This window comes from Anomaloglossus baeobatrachus, chromosome 5 (assembly GCF_048569485.1).
Source record: "Anomaloglossus baeobatrachus isolate aAnoBae1 chromosome 5, aAnoBae1.hap1, whole genome shotgun sequence".
NCBI classification, from domain to species: Eukaryota; Metazoa; Chordata; class Amphibia; order Anura; family Aromobatidae; genus Anomaloglossus; species Anomaloglossus baeobatrachus.
The window spans coordinates 101996324-102010425 of record NC_134357.1 but is presented as its reverse complement, the minus strand read 5'-3'; the positions used below and the strand labels follow the sequence as shown (position 1 = coordinate 102010425).

At 47.8% G+C, this 14102-nt stretch overlaps 1 protein-coding gene across 1 annotated transcript in view; it reads left to right on the top strand.

The window, feature by feature from the left end:
• Positions 1-14102, top strand: part of LOC142310902 (putative neutral ceramidase C) — a 149623-nt gene that overhangs the window by 45291 nt on the left and 90230 nt on the right. Inside the window, exon 9 of the mRNA XM_075348725.1 lies at positions 13620-13745. Coding sequence (XP_075204840.1) covers positions 13620-13745 — 126 coding nt within the window. The remainder of the gene's footprint in view (positions 1-13619; positions 13746-14102) is intronic.

Genomic DNA, 14102 nt, shown 5'->3' with positions numbered 1-14102 from the left:
AATTGTCGAATCTCAGGCGGCTGCAGGCTGCTATTTTTAGGCTGGATCTCCCCAGCCTGAAAATACCAGCCCCCAGCTGTCGGGCATTATCTTGGATGGGTATCAAAATTGAAGGGGATTGTACACCGGTTTTAAAAATTATTTATTTAAATAATAATAATTAAAAAAAGCCACATGCGATTCCTCCAATTTTGATACACAGCCAAGACAAGTGCACGGCTGGATGCTGCAACCTATAGCTGTATGCTTTATGTGTGCTGGTATCATAATATGGAGGGACCCTACGCCAAATGTTTTATTTTTTTATTTTTATACCAAGCTAATTGCAGACAGCGCCTTTGATTGGAAGCAGTCAGCTGACACGTTGCCACTCAGTGTGGAGGCACGTCTAACTGCAACCAATCACTGGCGCAGGTGGGTGAGGAAAGCAGTGCATATGAAATGAGCCTAATGAGCGGCCATAGAAGTGAATGTGCGGCCTAGAAGCAGTGTACAGCCATTCCGGTATCTTGGTAAATACAGCGCGCTTGCTCGTTTTCATATATTTTTATTAAGATAAGGTTAACAGAATAACATATCAAATCCACACAATCAAGATATTATAATGCGTAGCATACCATTATTTGAATACAAGTGGGGATCTATTGTATGAATAAAACTTTTTTATCTGGGGGGGAAAGGTATAGGAAAAGTGAAAGGAGAGGGAAGGGGAGGTAAAGTAATTACTTTATTGGGGTTAAAAAAGGGGAGGAGGGTGAAGGCAAGGAAAAACAAGGTGAAGAGGGAGTGGGTAAAAGGAAGGACAATGAACATATACAAATCTCAACCATGTTAACAGGCTTCCATTCTAGGAATATAAGCATATTGTCAAGAAAGCATGACTGAAGGTTTGAATAAAAGGATTCATGTTATAAAAAAGGTTTTTAAGTAGTTATAAATATTTATTTATGTAATACCTTGTATAAAAATATTCCAGTGATCCCATCTTCGGTAATAGGAGGCAAAGGCATTGTTAATGGTAGCAAAGTACTTCTCGAAGTTGTTGTGAAGAGAAGTAGTCTCTATGACCTCAGAGATAGTGGGCTTGCTCTAAAGGCCACTTTACACACAGAGATAAGTCTTTGGCACATCTGTGGTTGCAGTGAAATCATGGACATATTGTTCCATTTGTACACAGCCACAAACCTGGCACTGATAGTCCACAATTTCACTGCAACCACAGATCTGATGCAGATTTATCTCTGCATGTAAAGGGCCTTAATTCCCTATCCCTTTCTACCACGATTTTTAATCGCTGGATTTTGGTCCCCATAAACTTATATAAGGACCGGAATCCAGCCCGGAACCGGATTTTAGAGACCGGATCACCGGGATCAGCCGGTTATCTGTGAGTCCGTTCATCACTAGTGCCAAACTCCACTGGCAGGCAGGGTATAGTTTACATAGGGTTACATACATCTGGTTTAAGTTGTAATTCTCTCCCGGGTGAGAAGAGGTTAATCACTGGTTTCTGCCATTTACACTTACAAACATCTAGCATGAGTCACTCACCACATACAGGAAGCCAGACTGTAGGTGGGTACCATAGCAACGGGTAATCCCCAGCACTGCTGAGTCATTCCTGAGGTGGGGGCTGCTCTCAGTGAGTAGAAAGACAGAAGATAAGCTAGAAAAGAGAAGCGCTGATAGGGTTTTACCAGATTAAACACACGGTTAGCAAATGGTAAATGCACTCACCGATTGAGGTTGTGAGAGGTCACAACCACCACAGATAGGATGAGATAATGGCAGCTGCTGCGGCCCCACGTGTTTCAGACTTCAAAGTGGAGAGGGAGAAGGGCTTAAACCTGCACAATCCGCCAGTAATACAGAAGGAGATGTTGATAAATTAAACAATCTTTTATTCCATGGGTCTACGCGTTTCAAGGTCTAAGACCTCTTCTTCAGGACCAGTAAATCAACCCAGGTGGAATAAAAGATTGTTTAATTTATCAACATCTCCTTCTGTATTACTGGCGGATTGCGCGGGTTTAACCCCTTCTCCCTCTCCACTTTGAAGTCTGAGTAGCAAGACAAACAGTTTCACTTTTAGTGACAGAACAGCCCAGGAAAGAGAACAGAGCAGACAGCTTTAAGGGAGCAGCGTTTAACAAGCTGGTCCCAGGGACGGGATATAGGTAGAAATTGTCCCGGGACCAGGGGCCACAAAACCGCACTGAGTCGGCAGGTGTGAAGCCCCCGCTCACCTTCAGGTCGCCTCAGGGTCTTCACGTGCTGGGAATCTTCCGGCAACAGGTATGTCAGGTTAACTTCAATAGGAATCATGACGCCACTCTCGGTAATTGCGGTCAGGGGGTGACCGCCACTGCAATTTAGCGAGCGTCTGGGGCTGATGGTGTTTGCAGTCTGGTGTTATGGCCTCCCGAGAGTGAGGCTGGCCCCAGGGGCTCAGGTGTAGTTGCATGTAGAACCACAGGTCGCAAAAGAACTCACACACAGTCCAGAAATGTCTTTCAGGGTTTTTACTCACTTTTTTCTGGTAGAGTGAGACAATCCGGGCGATGCTATGATGAACCAGGTGGAACTGGGTATCCCTCAGGCTGATATACTGGTGACTTCTGACTCGCCTTCCTAGCACTTCTTGTTTCGGAGAACCCCTAACTTGAAGTATTGCGGGATTCACCCAGGGAAGTCGCGACTGCCTTTCTCCCCTTTCTGACCCATTTGCTGACAGCGTGGACCAAGGATAAGATGGCTCCCGGCTCGATCCTCCTTATGGGCCCCCTCGTTGCTGTTGATACTGTGGGCTCTGTGATGGTTGGTGTGGGACTTGTTGTCTACCCCACCGGCAGGTTTAGTAGGTAGTTAAACTTGAGCCTACTTCGGGAACCTGTTTCCCCTGCGTGCCTAGCCCTCCAGAAGTCTCCGTACACGACCAGCTGGTTCCGTCAGTGTCCTCCAGACCTAGCTGATTTCCCCAGCGTCTTTCCTTCCAGCTTCTGGTGGCTGAACTCCCCCGCCAGCAGCCACTGCAGGGGCAGGGTCTGACTAGTGTCCTGGTCTCCAGCTCTACACTTCAGACTCGGCTGCTCCACTCCTTCTCCTCTGACTGCCACTGCACACTCCCCAGTCTCCAGTCCCACTACCCACCACTAGCTGGGATGTGAGGGGTCCCCTCTAAGCTGTGTGTGTATCCTGGGTACTTCGTGTCTGTGCGTACACACCCTACTCAGCCTTTGGGATTACCTGTTTGTACTGACCCAGCATGGGTGCAGTACTCAGTGGTGCCTGACCAGGTCAGGGGCGCCACATTCCTCCTTAGTTATCAACAGCACATCCTCGGGCTGTAAAGACAAGAACATTTTAAAGTGCAAACTTTTCACATAAAAACATCTAAAACATCATAAAACATTATAAAACATGTAAAACATTGTACCAGGTACCATTTTTCACCACCCACCAACCACAAGTCCATTACCCACCCAAAACCCTCTCAGCTGTTTTTCCTTGGGATGGTGGTAAAAGGTAGGCTCCATAAACAGGCGTACCCGCTTCCGCGTGGTGGAGAGCCAGGCCCCATAAACAGGCATGCTCCCTTGTCGTAGGCGAGCCAGGCCCCATAAACTGGCGTGCTGTTAGTTTTTGGACAGCAAGCGCCATCACAGGCGTGCTTCCGGGTGGTGCAGAGCCAGGCCCCATAAACAGGCGTGCTCTGAGTTGGTACCGCTGGGGTAAAACTTCATACACTGCGAGAGTTTGTGGCTATAGCCAGTTCATAGCCTTATGGTCCGTATTTTTCAAAATGCACAAAACCATGTGCTTAAAACATGTAGAACAGTTCTCACAACAGTTCTTGTGAGCACATCTTGAACTTCAACGTTGCTTCAACTGGTAAAACTTGTCTGTACTTTTCTTTACTGGGATCAAACAGACTTTCTCCTCTCAAAACCAGGTCTCTTGCTTGCAGGGCTCTGATACCTGGAGGTTGTTGCATCTTCATTTTCAGTGTGGTCTTCTTTCTTTTGCACATATTCAGTATGGTCTTCTTTCTTTTGCACATCTTCAGTATGGTCTTCTTTCTTTTGCACATCTTCAGTATGGTCTTCTTTCTTTTGCACATTTTCAGTATCCCCTAGCAGTGGTGATAACTCTGGGGACCTGGTGGGAGTTGCAGGGATGTAGCTTGGGCTTGCTGCCGTATGCTTGGGGCACTGTACAACGTCCAGGGCATACCAGCCCCTCTCACCCATGTGCCTGGTGTACTCCACGACATTGCCCATGTAGAGGTCTTGGCCAGGGTGTCCTCTGGGCAGGCGGGACCGGACATCCCTTCTGGACACAAATATGCCCTCTTTGACACCAGCCTCCACGATGAAGCCATAACCGGTAAGTAGATTGAATTCTTCTATGACACCAAGGTGGATAGGGGCTCTGGCCTGGTGCTTGGCTCATCGCAGGGATTATTTCTCCTCTAGATCCCGGGCTGTCACTTCCTCTTTTTCAGGGGTAGGCTGCACAGGGGGGTGTCTTGCCCTCACGCGGTGCCGTCCTCTGCTGGCTGGCTCCGCATCACCATCACTGCACTGTCTGCGGGCTCCCAGGTCACACGCATGCTGGGCAAAAGACGTCTAGTGCTTCTTCCTACGATTTCACTGGCAGCGGCTTCGGGGATGAACCATCATCTGCTGGCCAGGGTGGTGGACTCTGCCACAGCGGGTGCCGGTACTGCTCCGGGTCCAGACGGCAACCTGGGGACAAAATACTTGTCCACCAGGTGGGCGGGAAACCGAGCCTTTAAATCTTGTTTTAGTTGCACCATTTCTTCGGCCACTTCTGATGGGAAGGTAGAGGCAGCATCCCCAGTCAGCGACTGGGACGCTGGGACCGCTTCTGGTCCGGGGGTAGAAATAGAAGGCGTTGTGGCCTGGTCTGCTCTGGCCGGACGGAGCATTGCTGCAGCCTGGTCTTGTCTGGCCGGATGGGACGCTGCTGCAGCCTGGTCTGGTCTGGCCGGACGGGACGCTGCTGCGGCCTGGTCTGGTCTGGCCGGATGGGATGCTGCTGCGGCTTGGTCTGGTCTGGCTGGACGGGACATTGCTGCACCAGACGTCGCAGCAGGGGTCACAGCGGGAACCGCGGCAGAGATCGCCTCCGGTAGCAGCGCCGGCGGGGTCAGCACACCCGAGCAGGCAGGGGCAACATAGGACTCACCCAAAGGCATCAGCAAGGGGGTCTGGGTGGTCACTTCTCGGCTCGGCACTTGTCGCGCGGTCCAGCTTTCGTAGGCCCGAACCGCTGCAGCTGTCTCCCGTAGCTCCGAGTGACACTCCATCACTTGCTGGAGGATCCGTTCTTGCACCCGGTCGCAGAAATGGGCGAGCTCCCAGTCCCACCAGGCGGCAGTGCCTGGATCTGGCTTGCTGCGTGCAGACGCCATCCTCTCTCTGTCGCTGCTCACCAGGTTCTGGTCACGCTGCAGCCTGAGTTTCGTTTTCCGCACTTGACTAGAACATTCTCGGCGTTCAGGGTCAGATCCGCCCTCTCTGTGCACTCCGCCTGAGCACTTCAGGAGTCTCTGGATCGCCACACCTCTTCATGGGTGGTTACTTCTTTTTGTGTGGGATGCTGTTGTTTTCTTGGCGCGCTTTCTGCGGTGGCAATATGGCGGCGTTTCAAATTTTTCAAGTGGACTGCCAAGGCGCACGGTCACCTGTCTGAACAGGTCTAGTCCTTATCCTGTTCGTGACGCCAGATGTAAAGCCCCTGCTCACCTTTAGGTTGCCTCAGGGTCTTCACGTGCTATGAATCTTCCGGCAACAGGTATGTCAGGTTAACTTCAATAGGAATCGTGACGCCACTCTCGGTAATTGCGGTCAGGGGGTGACCGCCACTGCAATTTAGCGAGCGTCTGGGGCTGATGGTGTTTGCAGTCTGGTGTTATGGCCTCCCGAGAGTGAGGCTGGCCCCAGGGGCTCAGGTGTAGGTGCGTGTAGAACCACAGGTCGCAGAAGAACTCACACACAGTCCAGAAATGTCTTTCAGGGTTTTTACTCACTTTTTGCTGGTAGAGTGAGACAATCTGGGCGATGCTATGATGAACCAGGTGGAACCGGGTATCCCACAGGCTGATATAGGGGTGACTGCTGACTCACCTTCCTAGCACTTCTTGTTTCGGATAATCCCTAACTTGAAGTATTGCGGGATTTACCCAGGGAAGTCGCGACTGCCTTTCTCCCATTTCTGACCCGTTTGCTGACAGCGTGGACCAAGGTTAAGATGTCTCCAGGCTCGATCCTCCTTATGGGCCCCCTCATTGCAGTTGATGCTGCGGGCTCTGTGATGGTTGGTGTGGGACTTGTTGTCCACCCCACCGGCAGGTTTAGTAGGTAGTTAAACTTGAGCCTACTTCGGGAACCTGTTTCCCCTGCGTGCCTAGCCCTCCAGAAGTCTCCGTACACGACCAGCTGGTTCCCTCAGTGTCTGTTCTGTTGTTGTGTCTCTCAGTAATCACACTCAGTGGAGATCTTCAGGCTATTTATTAGGTGGCATTGTCAGCCATAACATCTCTCTCTGCTGCCTGAACGCTGTCTGCAGTACCAGCGAGTTCCCACTTGCTTGAAAACACATACAAGAAGAGAGACCCCTAGAGGCCCCTAGGGGACATACAGCATATATATATTGCTACATCCTTTCTCTTTAAACAAGAATAACAATCAAACTTAATAAACACAAGTTAATCTGACCAAGTAAAAGAGAATTACAATATATACAGTTAGATATAATCCTTGAGGTGCGCAGGCTTTCTGATCATTCTGCCCGCCCTAGTAACATAAGAAGAGTCAATGTCCACCTCTGGTAGTTGTTCTGATTCTGGTAATGTGCCTTCTGATATTGCCTGTCTCTGGTTAACAGTCTCACCCTGATGGTCAGCAGTCACTGTTGGTACTTGGCTTGGACTTGCTACCTTGTTATCTTGGGTATCAGGATATTGTTCAAAAGGCCATGAATCATCTTGTTCTTGTGTTTTCCTCAAATATCTCCTATTTCTCATTAGGGTTCTTCCGTCTTCTGTTACAATTTCGTAGGACCGAGGTCCTAGTTTCTGGACAACCTTTGCCTTTTGCCAGTGTTTGTCGTATTTGCTGCTTGGCTGCAGCCATATGTTGTCATTCCTCTGGAGATCTGGCAGATCCTTTGCAGATTTATTGTAATAGAAAGCTTGCCTATCTTGATTTTTCATTAGTTGAGCTTTGATGTTTCCCACCAACTTTGGCTTTAACAGATGACTAGCGGTTGGTATGAGTGTCTTTGTACGTCTACTCATGAGCCTCTGTGCCGGACTGCTGTCTATGCCTTGGGTGGGTGTGTTTCTATGATCCAGTTTAGACAGATATACATCCGTACCTGCCTGTTTTGCTTTTTTAAGGAGTCTTTTGGCTGTTTTTACTGCGGACTCTGCTTTGCCATTACTCTGTGGATATCTTGGAGAAGACGTCTGGTGTTCAAATTCCCAAGTCTTGCTGAAAGTTTTAAACTCTTCTGAAGTAAACTGAGCAGCATTGTCAGAGAACACGATATCTGGAATGCCATACCTGGCAAAATGGGCCTTGAGTTTTTTAATCACTGTTCTCGCCCTTGTGTCCTGTAACAAATCAATCTCCCAAAAGTTAGATAAATTGTCCACTGTAATCAGGTATTCTTTGTCATTCCATGTGAACACATCTGTTCCAACTTTTGACCAAGGCCTCTGTGGAATTTGATGAGGTTGCAATGTCTTCTTTTGTTGCTTACCACTGCAGGATGCACATTTTTCACATTGTGCTATATAGTTTTTAATGTGGTCATTCATTCCTGGCCAATAAATAGATTCTCTTGCTCGCCGTAGACATCCTTCCCTGCCTAAGTGCGAAGAGTGCAGTGTTTCCAGTATGTCTCTCCTGAGTGCTTCTGGTATAACAAGCTCTGTCTCCTTTAAAGATGATTCCTTGCTGCACTGACAGTTCATCTCTTATGTGGAAGAATGGAGAAACTTCCCTAGGTGCATGCTGCTTGTATTTTGGCCAGCCCTGCAAGATGACAGTCTTTAAGATCTGGAGTATTTTATCCTTCTCTGTACAAGTCTGTATTTGCTTAAACTTGTCTTTTGACACCGCCAGATAGTCACACATATTGATGGTTTCAGTTTCATTCTCCTCATCATTTGTGACAGGTAGGTATGCTCTGCTTAGAGTATCTGCAATCAGTAAGTCTCTTCCTGGACAGTAACAGATGTCAAAATCGTATTTCTGAAGTCGTAACAGCATGCGCTGTAGTCTCTTTGGGGCATTTAGTAGTGGTTTCTTTGTAATGCTCTCCAATGGCTTGTGATCAGATTGCACTGTTACTCGTCGACCATAGGTGTACTGGTGAAACTTCTCCATCCCAAATACCACAGCCAGTAACTCCTCAATCTGAGCATATCCCTGCTCTGTTGTTGTTAGGGCTCTGCTTGCAAACGTGATTGGCTGTTTGTTCTGCATTAGTGTACCTCCAAGGCCTTTTCTGAAGCATCACCATGTACCACCACTTCTCGATCTGGGTCGAAATACTTCAGTGTTGCTGCATCTGCAATAGCCTTCTTTACTGACCGGAAAGCAGTTTCCTGGTTTTCTGTCCATTCCCAGAGCACATCTTTGTGGGTTAGCTGTCTGAGTGGCTCACACATAGCTGACAGATGCTTGCAAAACTTGGATAGATAATTTACCATGCCCAGAAATCGTTGTACTCCACACACATCAGTTGGGGTTGGCAAATCTTGAATTGCTCTAACCTTTTCTGGATCCACTTTTACACCATTTGAGGTCAGAAGATGTCCAATATATGCAACTTCTGTCATTTTCAGTTTGAATTTGTCCACGTTCAGCTTTATTTGTTTTGCTCTACATTGGTCTAAAAATTGTATCATCTTCTGATCCTGATCCTTGATTGCAGATTCCATATCTTCGCCTTCTCCCACTATGAGGATATCATCTGCTATTGTTTTTGCTCCAGGAAGTCCTTCCAAAGCCTGCATCAATTTCTGCTGGAACATCTCCGGAGCAGGTTTTAGTCCCATGGGCAGTCTCAGCCATTTATAGCGTCCAAATGGTGAAGAAAATGTTGTCAATAAACTTGATTCTTCAGTCAGTTCCACATGCCAGAATCCATTTTTGACATCACATACAGAAAATATTTTAGCCTTTGATAGATCTGGGAGAACATCATCCAATGTTGGCATCAGGTAATGATTTCTTTTCAGCACCTTGTTGAGCGGCTTCAGATCAATGCATATTCTTAGCTTGCCTGATGGTTTCTGCACTATGACCAAACTGCTGATCCAATCTGTACTCTTCTGGACTGATGCTATCATGCCTCTTTTCTGTAAATCTTGTAGCTCTACTTTCAGTGGTTGCATTAAAGCTACAGGCACCCTTCTTGTAGGTAATCTGGTAGACTGCGCGGTTCTATTTCTAGCCTGTATTTACCTTCAAAACATCCATCACCTTCAAATAAATCAGCATACTCCATTTTTATTTTTTGAAAGTCCAAATTGCGCTCAGCATTTAGTTTGGGATTTGGTATATCCTGGGAAACGTCAACAGACATAATGTTCTGAGACTGTACTTTTATTAAGCCCATTGCCTGCACTGCTTTTACTCCCAGTATTGGTACATGGTTCCCACCATGCAGCACGGTAAATTCAGCTCTGTAACCTTTCCTGTTACATGGGTTCCGTATTTTGAGCTTTCATGTCCCCATAGGTTTCAGAACACTTTTGTTGTACATCACCAGTACCTTGTCCGTTGGCTCAATGGAAACCTGCTTGTTCAGCAGAGCACTTGGAATTACATTGCCGCTTGCTCCACAATCCAGCTGAAGTCTAATGGGCTTCTCCTCCAACAGGAAGGTTGCATAGAGCTGCTTGGCATCCTTGACTACTGGCTGCCTGATTACATTGACATTCTCTGTTGCAGGTTGCAGCTGTAGCCATGTAATATCCTCTGCACTGTCAGTGTTTGGTGTCACAGTGTGGACCTGTCCATGCTGTTTGCTTGTTCCCAGCATGCAGACAGCTGAGAAATGATTCTTCTTGCCACATAACCTGCAGGTTTCGCCATATGCTGCACACTTGGTCTTGTCTCTCTCATGTCTCTTACCACAATATTTGCAGTGGATCGTGCTTATAGGGGAGCTTGGTCTTGTCTTTCCTTTCATAGATACTGCATGTACCTCATCATCATCATTATTATCACTGGTGCCTGCCATCATCTTCAGGCTGCGCTTTGTCAGCTCTGCAGCCCTGCAGATTTGCATGCATCTCTCTAAGGTCAGCTCTTCGTCTCTGAGTAAACGTTCTCTGAGACGAGTATCCATAATGCCACATACAATTCTGTCTCTTATGAGGCTATCCCTGATTTCCCCAAAGCCACATGTTGCAGCCAATGTCCTCAGCTCTGTCACATATCTGTCTACATTTTCACCATCCGCCTGCTGTCTTGTGAAAAACTTGTATCTCTCCACAGTCTCATTTCTCTTGGGGTCACAGTGCTTATCAAATGCCTCCACAATCTCTGCTAGGACGAGGCGGTCTGTGTCTGGCAGTAAGGTCTGGGCTAGTTCTCTGCCTTTTTCCCCAATTAAGTAATAAAACAGCTTTACTTTACGTTTGTCATCACTGGAGGCCACTGTCAGATCCACATACAGAGAAAACTCCTCTTTCCAGTGTCTCCATGTCTGGGATAGATTACATGATGAGACATCCAGTTTCTGAGGGGGCTTCAGACCAGTCTCCATCTTGTATAATGACAGGAAATCTGTACTCACAGTTGCTATGATGTTCTGTACAGTCCCAGTCTCACACACAAGCTCTGAGGATTTGCAGGTGTCACATGAAGGTTCTGTGCCCAGCTGCCACCATGTTCTGTTGTTGTGTCTCTCAGTAATCACACTCAGTGGAGATCTTCAGGCTATTTATTAGGTGGTATTGTCAGCCATAACATTTCTCTCTGCTGCCTGCACTCTGTCTGCAGTACCAGCGAGTTCCTACTTGCTTGAAAACACATACAAGAAGAGAGACCCCTAGAGGCCCCTAGGGGACATACAGAATATACATATTGCTACAGTGTCCTCCAGACCTAGCTGATTTCCCCAGCATCTTTCCTTCCAGCTTCTGGTGGCTGAACTACCCCGCCAGCAGCCACTACAGATGCAGGGTCTGACTAGTGTCCTGCTCTCCAGCTCTACACTTCAGACTCGGCTGCTCCACTCCTTCTCCTCTGACTGCCACTGCACACTCCCCAGTCTCCAGTCCCACTACCCACCACTAGCTGGGATGCGAGGGCTACGCCCCCTTCCTGGGTCTGCCCAGGGGTCCCCTCTAAGCTGTGTGTGTATCCTGGGTACTTCGTGTCTGTGCGTACACACCCTACTCAGCCTTTGGGATTACCTGTTTGTACTGACCCAGCATGGGTGCAGTACTCAGTGGTGCCTGACCAGGTCAGGGGCGCCTAACAGGAATGAGACTGAAAGAGGGCGAGAGACAGAGGCAGCCAGTGGAGATGTTGGGACAAAAGAAGATGGTAGCTGAGGTCGAGCCTAACCGTTCCCACAGTGCCAGCGTAAGTTGGGGTGCAGGACCCTCGGTTGGTAACACCTTCACGGACTCCAACAAATCTGCAGAGGATGGGGACTTCCTGTCCCATCGTCCACTACCCAATTTCCCAGAGCACAGTGACAATTAGGATCCGGGGTCAGGGCTACGGTCGGACCCCATGGCGAGGACCCGCGTCACCTGCATACGAGACGGGGCACGTAACACGATAGTGGGGGTCCCAAAATTGCTTCAGGCTACAGGGAACCATGTGTCAGCACACAAGGAAGATCTCACACATTTCCACAGACACCGGTGATTGTCTCTGATTCACCCGAGGCACCTTAAGTACTGTGAGTAAACAGAACTTTGAACCTGTGTCGTCCTTGTCATTGCTGGCGCCGTTGCCCCGCGCTTCCGCGCCATCAGCTGTCCCCATCGTCCTCATCCTCCTTGGGGCTCGCTACACCTGTGGGGAGCTGAACTATCTGAGCTGCGTTAACATCAGCCCCAGAGGAAAGCAACATCTCGCAGCAGCGGCTAATCCCTGGCCGCACACCACAATGGTGCTGCAAAGCATCCCCCATTCCCATCCAATACTGCCCCTGGAAGTGGAAAAGTCACAGGAAGGGTTGGCGGCGGAGGAGGCCAAGACCCCAGTCACCACTGCAACCGGTGACATGCTTCCCAGGGACCCTTCGCCCTCCTTCCATCCCCCTCTACACCTTGCACCTGTTTGTTTGTCATTTACATGTAGCTGATGGTGCCACGGAGCCGGGTCAGGCCAGTCACAGCAACCCCACAGAACCACTGGCCCAGTGACGAGTAACCCCTTAGGCCCCGTGGTGCGCTACATAAGCAGGTTTTTGTTACCTCATCTGAGAGCAGCCTGATGTAGGCAAAGAGATCCTGAATCCAATGATGTTTCACTTAGGCGGGCTTAACACGCTGTGACATCACTAGCATCGGCTAGCGATGTCCAGCGCGATAGCACACGCCCCCATCGTACATGTGATATATGGTGTTTGCTGCCGTAGCGAACATTATTGCTATGGTAGCATCACACGCACATACCTTGTTGACGTCACCAAACGGCCGGCCAATAGCAGCGGAGGGGCGGAGATGAGCGGGACATAACATCCCGCCCACCTTCTCCCTTCCGCATAGCTGGTTGACGCAGGTAAGGAGATGTTTGTCGTTCCTGCGGCTTCACACACAGCGATGTGTGGTGCTGCAGGAACGACAAACAACATCGTATCTGCAGCAGGAGCGACGTTATGAAAATGAACGACGTGACACAAATCAGCGATTTTTGTCACTTTTGCACTTGTTCATCGTCGCACCTAGGCTTTACACATTGCGATGTCGCTACCGGCGCCGGATGTGCGTCATTAACGACTTGACCCCGACGATATATCAGTAGCGATGTCGCAACGTGTAAAGCCCCCCTTAGATTACTGGGAGCAACCGTTCTGACACAATCAGAATTTTTAGGTTTAGCCATCTAGCAGAGCTGAGAGAGCTGTCCTATCCATACTACACTCTCTATAAAGATTGTACATTGACAGTGAGGTGCCGATCAGAGGAGGGGGCCTGCCAGACTGCCCTATTCTTGACATTGTATTCCAAGCAATGAGTCCTGCTGTTTAAACAAACATAGCCAATAAAATACAGATCGGACCTGGAAAAGACAGCCCTTCCTTGAATTCTATGTTTAACCCTTGCAGTATGCTCTTTTCAGATTACATAGCAAAAACCTGCTGACAGATTCGCTTTTAAGAAATATATAAAACATGTGGTATCGCAGACTTTCATAGAGGCTGGAGACACAATTTGTAGTAAGTGACTTATATGGTATTCATTTGCTTTGTTTTTATAAATGGGGAAATGTTTTAGATTTAATTCAAAATAGAAAGAGCAATAAAGTTTATATTAAAGAAATAAAACAGAGTTACAGTTTTGCATTGAGCCATTAGGCAATAATTGGAGTTATATTGTTATATTTTTGCAGGGATCATTTGTAGCAGCATTTTCATCATCAAACCTTGGAGATGTTACACCAAATACCAAAGGTCCTCACTGCATAAACACCGGTGAATCATGTGAAAACCCAACCAGCACCTGTCCAGAAGGAGGGGTATGCCGCATTTTGGATGTTATATTTCTAAGAGCTATTGAATATCATTGATCGGTGCCTACTCCAGTATTCACTTGGTATAGCTACAATACTATACAAAGCCTGTGGACATTAGTGGCGCTGCTTCTGTAAAGCTTAGAGACCTTCTATTTCTTATCTCCTACAACCTCTTCATCAAGAGGCTGTTTTCATATTCAAATAGCATTAAATTAAGGAGGCCGCATTATAGGTCTTGTTAATCAATCAATGTCATAATATTGATGTTAGAAATGTATCAAAGGCAAGAGAAAGAAAATAAATCAAACATATTAAGGGTAAGATATCATGAGAACATGAACTATTATTTAAATTAGGTTT